This window comes from Gorilla gorilla, chromosome 6 (genome assembly GCF_029281585.2).
Source record: "Gorilla gorilla gorilla isolate KB3781 chromosome 6, NHGRI_mGorGor1-v2.1_pri, whole genome shotgun sequence".
Classification (NCBI taxonomy): Eukaryota; Metazoa; Chordata; class Mammalia; order Primates; family Hominidae; genus Gorilla; species Gorilla gorilla.
Genome location: NC_073230.2, coordinates 92,147,555 through 92,168,852, shown reverse-complemented (window position 1 = coordinate 92,168,852; position 21,298 = coordinate 92,147,555). Strand labels below are relative to the sequence as shown.

The following is a 21,298-nucleotide window of genomic DNA, read 5'->3' as shown; positions in this document are numbered from 1 at the left end:
GTGCTGGGATTACAGGCATGAGCCACTGTGCCTGACCTCCTTTTTATATGAAAGACATGACTTTCCACTGAACACTGGTGACTGAAACAATAAATAGGGTCACCCTTCAAGTCAGCCCCTGTTATGTAGCTACAGGAAGTATCATAATCTCTTACTACCCAACAATACTGCAGTATGCTAACCATAATCCTACCTTGCCCAGGCTGGACCTTCACCCAGGCTGCTCTCTTTGCCTGAAATGCTGTAGCACCACCCCACTCCCTCCTTACTGACTCCATGCACATATCCACATGACTAGTGCTCAATAATAGCTCTCCACTCCTGTGCATCCCAGCTCTTTACATTTAGGTGGGGCCATGAACACATACAGGTTGATGATCTGTTAACAGCAGAGGAAAGCACTGCACATCCTTCCCTTTTGGTGGAGAACATAGCAGCCATACAAGGTTTCACAGACCAATATCATCAAGAGTACAGTTACCGTGGAAAACAGACTTTGTGTAAGCAAACTTTTAAGTATCAAGCCACTGTGATCTGTGGGCTGCTTGACCACAGCATAAGCCTGGCCCATCCTGAAAAATGTACACCCCTTATGCCCCAGTCCCATCCCCATCTCTACCTCCCCTCTCCCTGACTCCCGCCAGCCAAATTTTTAGATCATGACTTATATATTCCTCAGATAAGCCTAATGGTCATTCTTTCTAGGTAGGTCTCACTCTTGCTATTCTCTATTACAGAGTCCTGTTCTTTCTTTAAAATTATTTTCCTCATTATTTGTAATTACATATTTACACATTTGTCCACTTCTGTCTTCCTTGTCTCCACCACTAGACTGTTAAGATCCACCACAGATCTATAATTATGGTCATCTAGGCTTTACTTACCAACAAAATAGGTAAATCAACCAGGGCTTAGAATATTACTAGGGCTTATAGAGCAGTGTTTATACATATATTTTAATGAATGAACATCGGTCTGTCAAAAGAAGTATACAGGCTGGGTGCGGTGGCTCACACCTGTAATCCCAGTGCTTTAAGAGGCCTAGGCAAGAGGGGGATCACTTGAACCTAGGAGTTAGAGACCAGACTGGGCAACATAAGGAGACTCTTTCTCTAAAAAAACAAACAAACAAAAAAATTAGCTGAGCATGGTGGTGCATGCCTGTGGTCCCAGAAGATACTTGGGAAGCTGATATGGGAGGATGGTTTGGGCTCGGGAGGTCAAGACAGCCGTGAGCCATGATTGAGCCACTGTACTCCAGCCTGGGCAACAGAGCAAGACCCTGTCTCAAAATAAAAAATAATAAAAGTATACATACAATGCATACAATGGCAGGAAATTTGTGGTTTCATAATAGGAATGATGAATCAGGGGAAGGACAAATTCCACTGAACCCTGTGCTGGGCCAGAAATTTTGTGCACAGAGGAAACTCATGGGCATTGAAAAATCACATCTAAGAGAAAAATCAGCAGACTCTTGACCAAGAGCCAACAAACGGAATCCCTGTTATGCTCTCTTCTGTCCTGGAAAGCTGTGCACAAGCACCAGGGTCCTCCATGGAGGAAGAAGGAGCAGGGGTGGGTGACATGGAAGGCTTTGGATCTTTTAGGAGCATGGGGACACAGTACCTCAGCCCACCCAATAGGCAGCATCGTTGATTGTCAGGACCACTTCTCTGTTATTCGTGGACATGGCCATCATCCTGAACCCCACCCCACCCCCCAAAAATAAATAAAAAGCAAAAAAGGAAAAGGTGGAAAATATAGTTGCATTTCTATCTTGGAGAGAAGAGATGATAAAATTTGAGGTCTTTTCTCCTTTCTCTGGAGAAAACTGTCTTCTGCACACAGTATGGGGCAAACTACAAAGAATCAAGAGGAATAATGAATTCATAGAATTGCATCTTGAGTATTTCACTATGAACTGTCACTTGATATTCTTTCCTTTTCAGGCCATCAGTTTCTGCCGTCACTTCTATGTATAGAGAAAAGGACATGCACTAAAACATTGGGTCAGGAAACTGGTCACTTAAATGCCGTTAGTTCTAACACTTAATGTCCCTATCTTTGGAGTAGTTTTGTATGGCAGCTACAACTAGATACCTTTAGGTGATATTAACAGCTAAGTATATAACAGACATTTACCATTTTATAGTTATCCAACACCCAGTTCTCTCCACACATACACAGCTTCCTAATAACTCCCCAGTCTCTCCTTGGGGATAACTCAAATGGCGTGTGGTCTTAGTGGGAGGACACTAAGTGCCAGCTCTCACTGTCATTTCCTACTTCAGAAGCTGAGGAGCCTGCTCCTTCCTCCACCAGCTCCCTGTTATAGCCAGGGGGCCAGGCAATCAAATATCACTCTTGGGACTGTAAATCCTAAGTGAGTGATGCAAAGGAAGAGGATGTGGACAGATGCCAAATCCTTTGCAGCAGCACCTGGGGTCCAGCTACTGAGTTAAAGCCTCAATCGACTTTGAGGTCCTGATGCCAGAGATGTCCTAGCTTCAGTTACTTTCTCAAGTTCCTCTTGATCTGTGAACTCCAATATTCCGCCAGTAACTTCTCATTTGGCATAACATATTTAGGGTTAGATTCTGTTGCAGGCAACCAAGAACTCACACCAGGGCTGTTATATACAGCTATGTAGGTTGTACTCTGTACAAGAGAATCCAGCAAAAGAAACCAGAGGCTGAAATTTAGCCTGAGCTCCATTTGCCAAATTCATGAGGCTAAATTATCCTGCAGTAAGGGGTGAAATTTTCCTGTTTACATAGAGGCACTGTTTAGGCTGGCAGTGGCCCTGCCCTTGACCCATTTTCCAGTTGTGAAATGAAGACCTGGAGATTAAGTCATTGACAGTTTTATGATTACAGTAATGCAATGACATTGCACTGGGCTCTTCTGCTGCCTTTCTCTCTACCTATACATAGGGTGAATGATTGAACAACCTCTTTATTCCTGCCAGGAAAATGTGAATGAAGGAATGTTCCTGCAACAATTCATCCTCCTATGATAAGGCTGACCACAGTCTGTTACCTATTATTTACCCACAATTATTAAAAGGGTTGAAATTTAAATGTAAAATATATGTATAAATATTTAATACTCCGTGCTACGCTACAGTTTTTAATAGTTAACCCTTTACATTCATTAACAATGGCAGAAAAACAAGTAAAGGACTCAAGAACTTTCCATTAATTTCCTACAAGCTACATTTCTGCCAATTTTATTGAGAGATATCATGGAACGGTAAAGATGACAAATTTTGCTGTACAATGCTCTATTCCAACCTCTTCAATTTTCCCATGACGGTTTTACATTTCCCATATCTTTTTCTCTCATTTTACATCACAAATTTATACAGAGTATCTATGGGCTAGTATATACTATGCCTAGCATGTGAACAGCATTTATTGTTAAGAAGGAAATTAGAGAGTCACCACACCTTCCATTAGGAATCTAACAGTTATGCGTCTTTTCCTTTACAGAGTTTCCTTTTACCATATTAAATCCTCCAGTCTTCCTTTCATGTTACTTTAAGACACTGATCAAAATCTTTTGTTCCTACTTCCATTCCCCATAAAAGAAAATTAGATTTGTTTTCAGGCTTTAATCCTGCTAAGATAAAGCAAATCAGCCCTGTTTTTATTACTGTCCAGTCAGTTCCATCAATCACCGAAGGGAATCACTAAAAGCAATCAGCGAACAAGGTCAACAGCACTCAGCAGAGGGCCAGCGCAATGGTACTTTAGCAGATCAAAATGAAGACTGGGAAAAGGATGACAGTGCTTCACAGCCCTAAGAGGCCCAGGGCAGCTTCTCAGGAGTCGTCTCTAAATGGGGAGAAGATAATCGAGAGAAGGGAATTATCTTTATTGTGTAACAGGTCTCCCGACATCAAGCTTGTTAAGGTAACAAAGAGCTAAAAGGTTCAGTTGGTGGTTATCGTCACCTTTTCTTGGTACAGTGACTTAGGTTTTGGACTTTGAGACAAAGGCCTTAATTTCATAGATCTTGTTCTTCTCTAGCAGTTTGTGTTGTCACATCTGATAAATCATTACAGAATCTCTCACAAAGAGATATAGATATCATTTAGGGTTAATTGGTTGCAAGCAACACAAGACAACTTTGATTAACTTAAGCAGAAAGGGGATTTATTGAAAGGAAGTGAGAGAGTTATTAGAATCCATCATGAGATTGAAGAGCTGTGCCTGGAGATAGGATCAAAGGTGCTCTGATGGGGAGAGGGTCTCAGAGCAGGAACTATTCAGTGGTCTGGGCTGAATGAATTGACAGTTTTCCTCATCATTATTATCTCTTTTTAAGATAGAAAGTCCTCAATTGGCTTCACCAAGATGGCAGAAAAATGAAAGAGGGTGGGGAAGGGGAGTAGGGAAAGGAGATGATGGTATTAATTACCCATAAAAAATCTAGATGTTATTAGCAACCTAAAGGACAATGTTTTCCCAGTAGCCAAGATAAAACCAATGTCCACTATGGTATTAAAAAAGAAGTTTTCACCCTAAAGTCCAGGAGCAATCTACTTAACTTGCATTAACAATCATCACATAAAGCACACATACGTTTTTCATATGTGAACTAACAGACTACTTTCAGTGAATACAATGCCTAACACTTGGTAGCTGCTCAATAAATATTTGTTGAATGAATAAATTTCTTTTGCAATGTTATTTGTTCTCATCCTTTCTTTATGCAATTTATATTTCCTAATATCTAGCAAATATTCCATATTCAAAATTGGTGAAATAGAACCTCTAAAAGAGAAATCTCAGTGCAGTGAGAAGAGTACCCAATTTGATTCATTTCTTGATTCTGCCCAATGTGACCTTGGGGACGGGTCACAATGGCTTTGAGGTTATTTCTTCATCTGTAAAATGAAGTGGTAGATGTAGATGCTTTTTAAGCATCCATCCAATTCTATAAGTCTAACATCATGGTCACAAATATATAGATGACAGAGACTCAGAAAACTTAGGAAAAATGTTTATAATTTTCACAGTATGAAGTGGTTGTACCCTGAATCTGGACAGAAAGTAAAACCTAACTTACTTGGTAGTATTTAGGAGAAATTGACAATAATGTAGAACATCTAGATCACTGTTATCAAACTTTAAAAGAAAGGCAGCAGAATCAAGTTTTCAAATGAAATCGTATGCTGAATTCCAATGTCTAAAACAAATAAAAGTCAAACTATTCTGACTGAAACAAAAGAGGGGTGCCTAGAGCCTCATACTCACACCCTTTCCCACAGTTTCCTGGGAACACCATTTGACATCACTCATTTAATTCCTGATTGACTATCCCTAAATTTTTCTGTACCTTGAAATAGTTTTAAAATGAGATATCAAGTTTAATTTGGATGAGAAAAATTAAGAAAAAAGCTTTCCATGGAAAAATAAGTATATATGCTCTCTTTCAGAGTCAGTTGACTTAAAGACAATTTTATTAGTCTACAACAATAAATTTTAATTTGTAAAGCAAAATAAAATCTAGCAGCACTGTTTGATACAATAGTCTTGGTCTAGTCCCTACATTATGAACTAGTATTATATAGACTTGTATCAAATGGTGAAAACTTAGCTTCCAAAACAAGACTTAACAAGTTAAATTATAAAATATGAAGAAACTTCTTCAATATATAAATCAATAGCTTTAATTTTTTTAACTGTCTTACTTAAGAGGAATGATGTATATGTCCCTGAAACCAAAGTAATTTTGCATATGCCTTTTTTAATCACCAAAGAAGTAATTGTTGAAAGATAGTAAAAGACATAAACACACATTGTCATCTCTGTGGCTCATTGTAGTGGCCTTATTAGCTTTAGCAAAAAGAAGCAATTGTTCTTCTCATAAAATCAGTATCTTGTCCATTCCACTACTTTGAAATATCATCATCAAAATCATTAAGACACATCCTATTAACTTGGACCATGGATTTCTATACATAAAATACCAACCAGGAGTCTTTGTTTTTGAGTACGAGTTTTGAAAAACTAAAACATCTTTGTTAAATCTTTATTTATGAACCCTAACATAGACAAAAGCACATCATTTATACCTTAAATAAGGGATTAATCTTGGTGATCGATTTGTTGAACAGTTATTGAGCTTTAATGATGCCATTATTTTTAATCAAAGCAAAAAGCTATGAAGATTTTTCTGAAAGACATTTCACCATAGGCAGCAACAAAAAAGTATATTTCTTAGTCATTAGTGATCCGATTGACCTCTTTTGGCAGGAGATAAGGTTTAAATTGTCTAGATACAACCAATTAGATATGAAATGGCTTATTACATGGATTTGTGACTCACAATCAAGAAGAAAGGCAAAGCCCATCTCCCATTGTTATAAAAGGTCTCTACTGTTTCCTAATCTATGCTGATTCTGCCAATCATTCTTCTGATCTCTTGATTCAATGGTTTTAAGATTCACTTTATAGCAAATATTTAAGACACATCAAGTGATGTAGCAGATGTGCTTGGTGCCCTGCCCTTATTTCTTCATCATTTACCACTTCCACGCAGGAAAGCTCCACTTTCAGCTGCCAACGACTGTAATTCTGTCTGAATACTTTCTGTGGTAGCCAGAGCCTACTCTGCCTACACATGGGTCATACCAGAAGATACTGGGGGATTTTCCTGAGTAACTCTCAACCAATGACTGACGAGTTGATAAATACTCTGACTCCCCTCCCCTAGGACAGGATAACTCTAAGATACGTTGTATATAGCCTCCTAGAGTTCCCAGGTGGAACTGAAGTCGAATTCCCTATGGTGTAACTTGCTAGATATACACTCTTTTTTAGCTTCTCTCTCTTTCCTGACTCACTTCCCCACTCCCCTAGTACTTCTGTAATAAAATACTCACATTTGAATCCTTATCTGTATTCTAAGTTGCTTCTGAGACAACCCACAGTAAGACAAGGGGATATAAACATGAATACAATGGGAGTTCTACTTTTAAGGAATACAGTCTATAACAGAAAACCATTAATAAACACAACCAACAACAAAAAGAGTAACTAAGAGGAGAAATACACAATGTTACATTGTAAACAGGGGTGTGCCGGCCCAGGCAAAGATGATAATCTAGAGTTTTAAATGTGTTGTGCACTACTGGAACGTTAGCTAATGGTTCTTCCTGTAACTCTAAATATTATCCTCATCAGTGAAAAGTGGCAAGACTTTCTCTAATAGTCACCTAGTCTAAGAAAGTCATCTTACAAGGGTAACAAAGAGGGTAGGAGTATAAGCTTTCTTCAATTTCATGACAGCTAAAGAGGAATCAGAATAACATTATAGCGATTCTACCTGACCAGTGAATTAAAACTATAGTTAATATAAAATGGAATTTATCCTTTTATCAACTTTTTTGACAACCCATCAACCGTCAAGGCAAATATGTGGAGAGCAAAATGAAATCAATATTCTGGCCATTGTTTGTCATTAGTTTCTGATGCACAAGGAGTTGGCTATTGCAATGCAACAGCAGTGAACAAAAAATCAGGCAGTATTGGAGAGCAATTTTTAGGAGGTCGTGTTGTAGAATAATCAAGTAGATACCTTAGCTTAAATGATCAGGGAAGGCCTGACTTAAGAGGATGAGGAGGACAAGCATCCCAGGGAACAACTGGTGCAAAAGCACCTGGCCTTTGCATGTTCAAGCAACTGCATGTAGTTTAATCACTTTTTGCTTGGGTGATATATCTTTGATTTACTCTTCAGAAGTGATCAAAATATGACAATACTGAAAATCAAGTGGTGTGTGTCAATAAGATTGGCAGGAGCCAGACTACATTGGGCTTTACAAGTAGTTTAGATTTTATGCTGCTTTTAAGAAGCACTGACAGCATTTAAGGAAAACGGTGACATGATCTAAACTTCAACAATGTGGTATTTTTTTCTAGAATAGATTATACGGCAGAAAGAGTAGAAGTAGGGAGACTGGCTAGGTAATAATTGCAGTAAATCCTAATAAGCAACAGTGATAGTACTAATACTAGTAGTGGGAGTAGATAGATTCTTAATTTATCAGTTAAGCTGTTTCTGGGTACAAGTAACAAAACACCCAACCTAAGATGTATTAAATAAGGACGTTTGGTTTTAGGTCTTACGTTTAAGTGTTTAATCCATCTTGAGCTAATTTTTGTGTAAGGTGTAAGGAAGGGATCCAGTTTCAGCTTTCTGTGTATGGCTAGCCAGTTTTCCCAACACCATTTATTAAATAGGGAATCCTTTCCCCATTGCTTGTTTTTGTCAGGCTTGTCAAAGATCAGATGGTTGTAGATGTGTGGTGTTATTTCTGAGGCCTCTGTTCTGTTCCATTGGTTTACATATCTGTTTTGGTACCAGTACCATGCTGTTTTGGTTACTGTAGCCTTGTAGTATAGTTTGAAGCCAGGTAGTGTGATGCCTCCAGCTTTGTTCTTTTGGCTTAGGATTGTTTTCGCTATGCAGGCTCTTTTTTGGTTTCATATGAAATTTAAAGTAGGTTTTTCCAATTCTATGAAGAAAGTCAATGGTAGTTTGATGGGAACAGCATTGAATCTGTAAATTACTTTGGGCAGTATGGCCATTTTCACGATATTGATTCTTCCAATCTATGAGGATGGAATGTTTCTCCATTTGTTTGTGTCCTCTCTTATTTCCTTGAGCAGTGGTTTGTAGTTCTCCTTGAAGAGGTCCTTCACACCCCTTGTAAATTGTAGTCCTAGGTATTTTATTCTCTTTGTAGCAATTGTGAATGGGAGTTCACTCATGATTTCACTCTCTTTTTGTCTGTTCTTGGTGTATAGGAATGCTTGTGATTTTTGCACATTGATTATGTATCCTGATACTTTGCTTAAGTTGCTTATCAGCTTAAGGAGATTTTGGGTTGAGACAATGGGGTTTTCTAAATATACAACCATGTCATCTACAAACAGAGACAATTTGACTTCCTCTCTTCCTATTTGAATACCCTTTATTTCTTTCTCTTGCCTGATTGCCCTGGCCAGAACTTCCAATACCATGTTGAATAGGAGGGGTGAGAGAGGTCATCCTTGTCTTGTACCAGTTTTCAAAGGGGATGCTTCCAGTTTTTGCCCATTCAGTATGCCATTGGCTGTGGGTTTGTCATAAATAGCTCTTACTATTTTGAGACGTAAAACCATAAAAACCCTAGAAGAAAACCTAGGCAATAACATTCAGAACACAGGCATGAACAAAGGCTTCATGACTAAAACACCAAAGAAATGGCAACAAAAGCCAGAACTGACAAATGGGATCTAATTAAACTAAAGAGCTTCTGCACAGCAAAAGAAACTATCATCAGAGTGAACAGGTAACCTACAGAATGGGAGAAAATTTTTGCAATCTGTCCATCTGACAAAGGATGTATCCTTTGTCTATCCTTGGATAGATAAATATCCAGACTCTACAAAGAACTTAAACAAATTTACAAGAAAAAAACAAACAGCCCCATCAAAAAGTGGGCAAAGGATATGAACAAATACTTCTCAAAAGAAAACATTTATGCAGCCAACAAACATGAAAAAGTGCTCTTTATCACTGGTCATTAGAGAAATGCAAATCAAAACCACAATGAGATACCACCTCATGCCAGTTAGAATGGCGATCATTAAAAAGTCAGGAAACAACAGATGCCAGAGAGGATGTGGAGAAATAGGAACGCTTTTACACTGGTGGGAATGTAAATTAGTTCAAACATTGTGGAAGACAGTGTGGCGATTCCTCAAGGATATAGAACTAGAAATACTTGAAACAAGGATATAGAACTAGAAATACTAGAAAAGTGGGTGAATGATATGAACAGACACTTCTCAGAAGAAGACATTTATACAGCCAACAAACATATTTTAAAAAAGCTCATCATCACTAGTCATTAGAGAAATGTAAATCAAAACCACAGTGAGATACCATCTCATGCCAGTTTGAATGATGATCACTAAAAAGTCAGGAAACAACAGATGCCAGAGAGGATGTGGAGAAATAGGAACACTTTTACACTGTCGGTGGGACTGTAAATTAGTTCAACCATTCTGGAAGTCAGTGTGGCGATTCCTCAAGGATCTAGAACCAGAAATACCATTTGGCCCAGCAATCCCATTACTGGGTATATACCCAAAGGATTATAAATCATTCTATAAAGACACATGCACACGTACGTTTATTGCAGCACTGTTCACAACAGCAAAGACTTGGAACCAACCCAAATGGCCATCAATGATAGACTGGATAAAGAAAATGTGGCACATATACACCATGGAATACTACGCAGCCATAAAAAGGATGAGTTTATGTCCTCTGCAGGGACATGGAGGAAGCTGGAAACCATCATTCTCAGCAAACTAACACAAGAACAGAAAACCAAACACCACATGTTTTCACTCATAAGTGGAAGTTGAGCAGTGAGAATACATGGACACAGGGAGGAGATCACACACTGGAGTCTCTCAGGGGGCGGCGGACTAGGGGAGGGATAGCATTAGGAGAAATACCTAATGTAGATGATGGGTTGATGGGTGCAGCAAACCACAATGGCACATGTATACCTATGTAACAAACCTGCACATTCTGCACATGTAACTCAGAACTTAAAGTATAATTTAAAAAAATGAAAAATAAGGACGTTTGTAGACTTGTTTTACAAGAAGCCTAGTCCTAGAGCAAGTTCATGACATCATCAAAGAATCCTCTTCCAGACTTTCTAATCTTCATCCTCAAACTGCAAGTCGTTATATGACTGTCACTAGCAATTGAGACTACATGCTCCCTTACTTATATTTGGAGGGAAAGGCTGGCTTTGTGTGCTATTTTATGAAGCAGGATTTTTCTTTGCCAGATGCTCCTAGCCCCACTTTTGATTCATTGCCCCAAATTTATTTAAAGCTGTCCATCCTTGTATCCAATCACTTGTACGGTGCACGGGATTACTAAGATTGGCTTAAGATGAAACAGACCCCACCCTGAGCTGGGAATGGTGTTGGTTTGCCTTGTGAAAGAAGGCTTGGCCCATGTGAAAGAAAGATGGATATCTAACCGTTTGCGGGGTGGGGGAGGCAGGGGAGACGAGGATTCATTAGGAAAGGGGAAGGGAAGAATGGAAAAGGCAAGCACTGTACTAACTACATGAAATATGCATTTGAGGTAGAGTTGATAGGGTTCACCAATGGATTGGATATTGGGAGAACAGAAGATTCAATAAGTTTCTGTATTTTTGGCTTAAACAATTGGGTTGAATGTGGGTCTATTTACTGAGGTGGGGAAGACTGGAGGAAAGATCAGGTTTGAGAAGGATAATGAAGGGTTCTCTTCTCATCAAGTTAATTTTAACTCAGACATGGAGAGGTAATCAAGTTGTTAGTTGAATATATGAGATTAGAGTTTCAGGGATAGGTCAAAACAGGAGATTTGGAATCATACATGTGGAATTTGTTTAAAAGCAACTGACACTGGTGAGATTACTAAAGAGAACATATGGATACAGCAAGAAGTAAACTCAGGACACTTAAAGGCAGAGTGCAATAGGAGCCATTAAGGTAGCTGGAAAATCCAAGGCCAGTCCCCCAGCATCATGTGTATGGGTGGAATGAGGGTGGTGCTAATTGTCAGCTCTCTGCCAAGTGGGTGGGATGTGTTACCTCTCTCAAAATGGGAAGTGTGGAACAGGAAGGATATAAATGTTTAAAAATATACAGTGCAGACGACAACATGCTGTAGAAAGCATTATTAATATAACATTCAATCTTTCAAAAGGGACTTGGCTCATTATGATAGTCCTCTAAACTTTTAGTGGGAATAGGATGGACATGGCATCCCCTACAGCAATTCTATGCCAAGGCCTAATGAAAAATGCTGACCATTATTACATCTACAATTTCATTTCAAACAGAACTGAATTTTGGAAAATAATTATGAAAAATTACAGGGGAAAAAGGGGAGTCATTGCTAACAGAAACATTTATGTCTGTATCAATAAAAACTTCTACCATGGAGCAAATTTGCAGCAAACTTCATTTTTTCTGTGTATCTACTCAACTAAAATTTAAGGAGCATTTATGTGAGAATATATTAAGTGCTGTTGAAAGAGAAACCCTAAGTTGTGCAGAATAGTCCCTTCCATTGAAGACGTTTTTTGTTTTGTTTTGTTTGGAACCACTTCCTGAGTGACTACGGGCACATTATTCAGCATCTTGGTGCTTTTCTTCATATATGAAATGTACATGATAACATTACCTATCTCAGGGTTGTTGTGAAGATTAACACATATAAATAGCTGAGAACAATGTCTGGTACATAGTAAGCATCAGTTATTAAGGGGAGGTAAGGCAACTCCCATACAAGTGGTAGCATGGCTCAGTAAAAAAAAAAAAAAAAAAAAAAAAAATTGATTGATTACCACCACTATATTATCACATGCTAATCTTCAGCTCAGCCCTGCAGGGATTCTTTCCATTTTATAGAACAGGAAAACTGTTAACAGGCTGTTCTGAAACTTAACACACAACTAATAAGTGGTCTAATTATGAGTCAAACCTTGAAGTAACATCAGAACTCGTGCACTTTCCAAAATATCTGCAAGAAACCCGAGTCCGGAAACCTAGATTCTAGCTCTGTATATGCCACCTATTAGCTGTTGCAATCCTGGGCCCTTTTACTTCCTAACTTACTCTGAGACTGTTTTCTATTTGACGAAACTGTTTACAATAAACAGGCCTCCCCTCCCTCCTTCACAGGGTGGGTCACTGTGAAGGTCAAATGAGAGAAATCTATAAATTGTAAAATTTCAAATAATAATTTTTTTCATCTGCCTGACTAATCTCCTTTCCTACTTCAGATGTGTTTTTATCATCCTGATGCCAAATACCAATTTTCTGGTACCCAATCCTTAACAACTACTACCTAAATTTTGATATTTAATTAAGGACAAAACACTGGATAACTACAAATAACCCATCAAAGCCTCTGCTCAACTCCTATGAGGTTTCAAAATTATACCTCAATAATTTAAAATCATCACACTAAGTGGCCATCATTCAGGCCATCACTTAATAGTGTCAGTAATCTGACACTGTTAGGGTGACCACATCCTGTAACCACAGACCAAAATATTGAGAAAATGCACATCAAAATACTTCTTAGCATGTTACAACATTAACATGGCTGCCTGTGCTTCATTATATTTATAAAAATATCACTTACCTTATACAAAAATTAATTCAAGATGGATTAAAGACTTAAACATTAGACCTAAAACCATAAAAACCCTAGAAGAAAACCGAGGCATTACCATTCAGGACATAGGCATGGACAAGGACTTCATGTCTAAAACACCAAAAGCAATGGCAACAAAAGCCAAAATTGACAAATGGGATCTAATTAAACTAAAGAGCTTCTGCACAGCAAAAGAAACTACCATCACAGTGAACAGGCAACCTACAGAATGGGAGAAAATTTTTGCAACCTACTCATCTGACAAAGGGCTAATATCCAGAATCTACAATGAACTCAAACAAATTTACAAGAAAAAAACAAACCCCATCAAAAAGTGGGCAAAGGATATGAACAGACACTTCTCAAAAGAAGACATTTATGCAGCCAAAAGACACATGAAAAAATGCTCATCATCACTAGCCATCAGAGAAATGCAAATCAAAACCACAATGAGATACCATCTCACACCAGTTAGAATGGCAATCATTGAAAAGTCAGGAAACAACAGGTGCTGGAGAGGATGTGGAGAAACAGGAACACTTTTACACTGTTGGTGGGACTGTAAACTAGTTCAACCATTGTGGAAGTCAGTGTGGCGATTCCTCAGGGATCTAGAACTAGAAATACCATTTGACCCAGCCATCCAATTACTGGGTATATACCCAAATGACTATAAATCATGCTGCTATAAAGACACATGCACATGTATGTTTATTGCGGCACTATTCACAATAGCAAAGACTTGGAACCAACCCAAATGTCCAACAATGATAGACTGGATTAAGAAAACGTGGCACATATACACCATGGAATACTATGCAGCCATAAAAAAATGATGAGTTCATGTCCTTTGTAGGCACATGGATGAAATTGGAAATCATCATTCTCAGTAAACTATCGCAAGGACAAAAAACCAAACACCGCATGTTCTCACTCATAGATGGGAACTGAACAATGAGAACACATGGACACAGGAAGGGGAACATCACACTCTGGGGACTGTTGCAGGGTGGGGAGAGGGGGGAGGGATAGCATTAGGAGATATACCTAATGCTAAATGACGAGTTAATGGGTGCAGCACACCAGCATGGCACATGTATACATATGTAACTAACCTGCACATTGTGCACATGTACCCTAAAACTTAAAGTATAATAATAATTAAAAAAAAAAGAAAAAAAATATCACTTATCCATTCAAAACTTTTATACTTTCCAAAGTTCTTTGGTGTTCCTTATTCCATTTGATCATCTAGCAGTTCTGTTAGGCAGGCAAGGTAGGTTTACGCTTGTCTTTAAGGCAGAAACATATTTATGCTCAAAATCATTTTGAAGTATAACTTGTATTTCAGGCCACCAACCCCTATTTTGGTATCTGCACTGCATTGTTACATAAATTTTACATTTGAAATTACTCAACACTACAGATTGATTGTAGTTCTTAGTAACAACATTTACATTTGAAAATATTCCTAAAAAATACCCCGTACATTTAAGTCATCACAAAGAATCCTTTACAAACCAAATTAAATCTCCCATTCACAAAAGTGATGTGGCAACAGCTATCACTCTGTGAAAACTCAGTTGTACTAAATGAGCCTGCTATGTAGTACCTGAAAATATGCACTTGTTGATAAAGTATCTTGAGCCCACTTCCTCAATTTTAATAGAAGACACCATTCTTACTGTGATTAAACTACTTTGGACTTTAAGTACTACAATAATACGCTAACAACCATTAATAATATTATTAATGGCTCAGGAACTAAGTAAATTACAGCAATTTAAAATGATTAATATTTTTAAAACACAGGTTTTGAAAGGTCACCTTATAAATGTCAGCAAATGTTGCCTAAGCTATCAAAATACAGAAGAGATTAAGGTTCAACGTGATGTAAAAGAAATTCCTTATAAAATAGAAGTAACAATTAATTGATGTGGTTTAAGAAAAGTACTGAATTGGGAATCAGGTGAAATCTACTCCAGATCATTTAACCTGAGCCTCACTCAGTTAACATTAAAAAAAAAAAAGAAAATTTCATAATATGCAATTTTACTATCTATATATAATAAGGTTTTGGAAAATCATGACAAGAAAATTGATTAGAGGCAAAAGATTAAGACTTCTGAACCAAACCAAGATTATATCAAAACATTTATTTTTTGTGTTACAAAAACACAAATAAATCCAAGCAGATAATGAAATAAACACATTTTTTTAGTGTCCCATCCTGGGTTCTCTGTCCTAGAATGTATTAAGCAGGTCAAGTTTAGGTTACTTCAACACTTCTTCTGGATGCTATGAAGTCTCCATCTTATAACCATGTTTCTCTAGTTCAGCTCTACGATAAAACAGAAAGAACATCACTAGGTATTCTTTATAATAAACAGTCTTTTAGAAACAATACAATAAATAAACAAATAAATGAGCTATGCCTGAGACATCAATTTACAATACCACTGAATAGTTTTACTTTTGTCTCTGAAAAAAAAAATAAGAAAATTGGATATGAGTCAATATAATACTATAAAATTTTGCTTTTCCCATTATTTAACTTGTATTTCATCTTCCTTAATTTTCTTATAAGTCTATTTGTGGAAGAAATTTGAGGGACTTACTGCTATCCTTCAAATACTTTCCAAATGCTATATGAATGTTCTGTTCCTAATAAATATTTAAACATAAGTTTTGAGACTCATTAACCTCAGGCAAAGTACACATCACTATCAAACCTTTAGGGATTTTATAATGATCATAACAGGTATTACTGTATTGCTGTTGTATATGCAGAAAGAATAAACAGATTGCTTTCCATATTGACATATATCTATTGCTCTAACCTTATTTGCCACAATTCAAAGTTTATGACAAAATTAGTAGATGGCTAATCCATGATAAAACGCTGAGTAAATTTAAAGTATGATTAATATGCTTTACATCATTACATCCAATAAGATAGACATTTGTTCTCAAGTAAATTTGGCTTAGACACCACTACACTATTCCAATGCAAACACATGACAGGAATAATGTATAGTATTTACCATTCATTTCTCAACACTCCTTTGCTTTCCTAAAATTTTTAGTTATTTAGAATACAAACAGTGAACTAATTTCCATAAATTATATCAAGGCCACAGATTGTTCAAATGAATCATCCTTGTCTTCTGCTAGGGTATAGTATGTGGTGGTGGTATAAACCCCGGATTAGGAGTCAAGACTGCAGTGCAAGACTCTGACTCTGGCCCTTCCTTTGCTAACTAATTTGCTTCCTTTGGGCCCTTCCCCTGCCCCTCAGGAAACTGGAGATTATAGTATCTGCCCTTCATTTATAACAACTTATCTCCATTGTTCTGAGAGCTAAATGAGAGAAAGTTATACAAATGTAATGTAGTATACATTAAAATAAGAGTCAAGGCTGAAAGGAAAAGCTAAAAGATTCTGATGATCACAGAAAACTCAAATGTTTCATATAAAAACTCTTGCTGCCAATCTTTAGGGAATGTGGTAACTGTCTTTGAATTTTATCTCATGTTAACATTTTATGATTTATTTAAAATAAAAGTAATTTTACAACTTTCTTAAACCTTAGTTTTCTACTCTGTAGAATATTCACTTTAACAGCAGCAACAAAAACAAACAATGAACAAAAAAACCCCAAAGTTCAACCTACAATTTAAGTTAACAAGTATACCAAATCTGTCCTTCAGGTTTGTGTCTATTGGCCTTCCTGATGGGAGGTGGCTGGTCACTAACTGCATGTATAAATTGTTTACAAACACAAACAAGATGATGAAATGCTCTTCTATCAGCTAAATTCTTAGAGAAGATGAAAAATTCTTTGCTAGAATTTAAAAAACCAGAAGAAAAAAATTGAGGCCACCAAGTACAAAACAAAAACGCTAATAATCATGAGGCTGCTGAATGGAAAAATCAACAAAGACAAAAATAGAAAACCTCAGCACAACTGTTAATATCATATGACATACACAGTGAACATACACTATCCAAAACGAAAACAGCAGCAGTCTTTGTGCAACAAAACAAGAAAAAAGACTAATGACCACTAGTAGGTTTGAAAAGTCCTCTTACTATCCAAGAAACTACTCAGCTTTATGACAATGGCTATATCTCATTTGGTAAATCAGGAACTATACTGGCTTTTTTTGTTGTTGTTGAGATAGAGTCTCGCTCTGTCGCCCAGACTGGAGTGCAGTGGTGCCATCTCGGCTCACTGCAAGCTCCGCCTCCCAGGTTTATGCCATTGTCCTGCCTCAGCCGCCCTAGTAGCTGGGACTACAGGCGCCCGCCACCACGCCCAGCTAATTTTTTTGTATTTTTAGTAGAGACGGGGTTTCACCGTGTTAGCCAGGATGGTCTCGATCTCCTGACCTCGTGATCCACCCGCCTCGGCCTCCCAAAGTGCTGGGGTTACAGGTGTGAGCCACCGCGCCTGGCCTATACTGGCTTCTTAGAGTTTTTATGTTAAGACGTGAAATAGGGTTGAGAAAAATCATACTACCACCTATTTCTCTTAATACATAAAGAAACAAATGATATCAGAAGCTGCGAAAACAGAATGACTTTGAGTTACCTGGAAGCACAAACTGGCCTTATTCTTTCTACTTCTGTTAAAGGTAATTACACGGAAAGAGAAAGAGGAACGTGGAAAGTAGGTGGCCTGCTACATGGACAGTTTTTATTTAACACACACTTACCACAGTCTAAGCACTCTACACATGTTAAATCACTTAAACGTTATAATAACTCTAGCAGTAAAGCACTAATTATCATCTGAGTTTTATGTGTGACAAAAGTAGGTCACAGAAAGGCTAAGTGAGTTGCCCAAGGTTCATATGGCTAAACAGGAGGCAGATCTGGGGTTGGAACCCCAGCAATCTGATTCACACTAGAGTCTGAGATGCCTCTCCACTGTTAAATAGGATTAGGACCAAATAACATCAGACAACAGTAAACTCCATTCTTTACCATGACTTATGATACTATGTTAAGGGTTTCCATGTACTTTACAGAAAAGACTAGGAAGAATAACTTTGTGTGAGTCTTTTAATCAAGACAAATTTTTTAAAGCAAGGACTGTGCGAGGCTGTTTTATTCAATACGGTAGTCATATGTGGCTATTTTAATTAAATAAAACAAAAAATTCAGTCCCTTAGCTGTGCTAGCCACATTTCATGTGCTCAGTAGCCAAATGTAACTGACTACTTCTATACAGCAGCTTCTCAAACATTTCCATCACTACAGCAAGTTCTACTTGACACCACTGGCAAAGTGGCAACAATCTTAGTGAGGAAAAAACTCATGACTCAAATGGGGAAATAACAAGAAAAATCTTATTCACTAATGGAGGCATCAAGATTTATATACCTCAGGCAAAAAACAACAACAGTGAAAAAACAACAAAAATAGATATATATACCTATAGAAATCCACAAACCTAAAGGGAGAAACACAAGAGTACATAACAGCACTGTGGGGGTGTATTATAAAAACAGTAAGCCACAAATACATAACGTTCTATTTCTAAACCAATAAAAAGGCAACATGTAATGATGTGAAATCTAATTATCAATACATTTACTACTGAAAGTTTCTTGGTAAAAATTATAGTATTCAACAATGTATCAATCAGTTTTAAGAGAAAAGTGCTAATGAAAGACATAAAAGAAACAAAACTTCAAAGAAATTTGACTATTTTGAATGTCAAAGGAAGAAAACTTATTTAGCCTCAATTTCAAAATGTCAAAAACACATCAGGAAAAAAACTCTGACACGTGATTAAGAACACAGAGTAGAGATCAACAGCATTTGGAAGACCTGAAAATAAATAGTCTAATAGCATAATGATGCTAAGGAGGAACAAAAGGGAATGTATATTTTTCAAAAGCTAGTAGGGTGTTCTCTAACGTGGCTCATTTTTTGAAGGACATAAAACAAAGACAGATATAAAAAGAAAGTGCATGAGCTTGTACACATAGAATTAATCTGATCCTCGAAATAAACTGAAATCTGTAAAAAGAACAGAAGGGGCTTCTAAGAGCCATATATTGATCATGAAGAATGAGAAAGAGCAGGTCCAATGCTTGGAACAGATGATGTAACATTAACAGATTTTAGAGAAAAAGCAGGATTATTGTTCAACAGCTATCATTTTTATCTTGTCCATAAAACTATAAAAGGAAAAACAACATAATTAAGACAAAATTGAAAACTAAGACAGGTAAGATAACTGCATTAAGGCAGTTTAAAATCTCAAGGCTCTGGATAATTACATCTCAGGGTACTAGAAGAACCAAAAGATGTAGTCAAAAATCAGTCAGCAATATTTGAGACATGGAAATGAAAAATTGTAGAAGTATCAGTATAACACTGAAAGGTAAATTATACTATTTCTAAAAAGGAGAAAAAAGTAGATGGGTAAAATTATTATCAGTCTCCAGCAAAATTCTAAGTCTTTATAGAGCCAATAAAAAAAAATGCAGTGTAGGAGCTGGTGCTACTGCATCACTATTAGCAATCAAAGTTTAAAAATTTATTATAAACTATTTCACTTTCTGTTTGAACAAGCTTACTAGACTAGTAAATTAGAAGACTGGAATACATATATCTTCTCTATCCTTACTTGAGCAAAGTATATGACAGTCTATTTATTCTTGCAGCCAAGACAGATAAATACAGGCTGAATCAAAATAAAATTAGGAGGGAAAAAAGTCTCTTCAACAAATGGTGCTGGAACGACGAGACATCTATATGCAGAAGAATGAGCTGAAGCCCTATTTCATAACATATACAAAAATTAACCCAAAGCAAAGACTGACATGTAAGAGCAAAAACTATAAAGCTCTTAGAAGAAAACAAAGATAAATCTTCATTACATTGAATTTGCCAATGAATTCTTAAATATGACACCAAAAGCACAAATAACAAAAGAAAAAATAGATTAAAATACGGCTATAATTTAAAACAAAAAAGAAAAATAAGTTTTGGCAAGGATGTGGAGAGACTGAAACCTTCACACCCTGCTAGTACGAATGCTAGTGAGAACATAAATTGTTCAACTGCTGTAGAAAACAGCTTGGCAGTTCCTCAAAAAGTTAAATATAGAATTAACGTATGACCCAACAATTCCACTTGTTTATATATATATATATATATGATTTCTTTTCAAAAGAATTGAAAACAGGTACTCAAATATATGTACACGTACGTTCATAGCAGCACTATCCACAATAGCTAAAAGGTGGAAACAGTCTGAATGTCCATCAACTGATGAATGTATAAAACGTGGCATATCCATATAGTATTACTATAAATCGGAATATACAATATGGAACATGTATATGAATATTATTCAGCCATAAAAAGGAATGAAGTACTGATGCATGGTACAACATGAATGAACCTTGAAAACATTATGCTAAGTGAAAAAAGGTACGCACGCAAGGTCACAATATTGTATGATTTCATTTATATGAAGCTTCCAAAATAGGCAAATACTTAGAGATAGAAAGCAGATCAGCAGCGGCCAGGGATTATGGCAAGAAAGAACGTGGAATGATTGCTTAACAAGTACTGTGTTTCCTTTTGGGATGCTGAAAATACTGGAACTAAATAGAGATGATGGTTGCACAATATTGAAGATGTACTAGAAGCCACTGAACTGTACACTTTCAAATGCTTAATTTTATGTTACATGAATTTTACCTCAATAAATAAATGAAATCAGGTAGATTTATACATGAATATGACACAGTACATTCTCACAACCCCAATCTCCATTCCAGTTTGAGAATCACCAATCTATTAGGTCCCAGCACTCTATGATTCTAATTTCTGCTGAGTTATTTGATATTGGTAGAAAATTAACATTGACAGAATTAAATTCCTAAGGATAAGAAATAGCAAATATGCTTTTATTTTACTACCTTTGTAAAAAGACCAGCAAGAATAAAAGTTGTATGCAATTACACAGTGTTCATGTTTAGAATCACAGGAGATGAAGACAATATGTCTTACTTTATACAGTTCAAAAACC

At 36.8% G+C, this 21,298-nt stretch overlaps 1 protein-coding gene across 5 annotated transcripts in view; it reads right to left on the bottom strand.

The window, feature by feature from the left end:
- SEM1 (SEM1 26S proteasome subunit) overlaps positions 1–21,298 on the bottom strand; it is an 89,316-nt gene that overhangs the window by 52,816 nt on the left and 15,202 nt on the right. Inside the window, exon 3 of one of the 5 annotated variants that reach the window (XM_004045792.4) lies at positions 15,384–15,583. The exons of the other annotated variants lie outside the window; for them this stretch is intronic. Coding sequence (XP_004045840.1) covers positions 15,541–15,583 — 43 coding nt within the window. The 3' untranslated portion in view covers positions 15,384–15,540. Of the gene's footprint in view, positions 1–15,383; positions 15,584–21,298 lie in introns of those variants that run through there. 5 annotated transcript variants of the gene reach the window in all.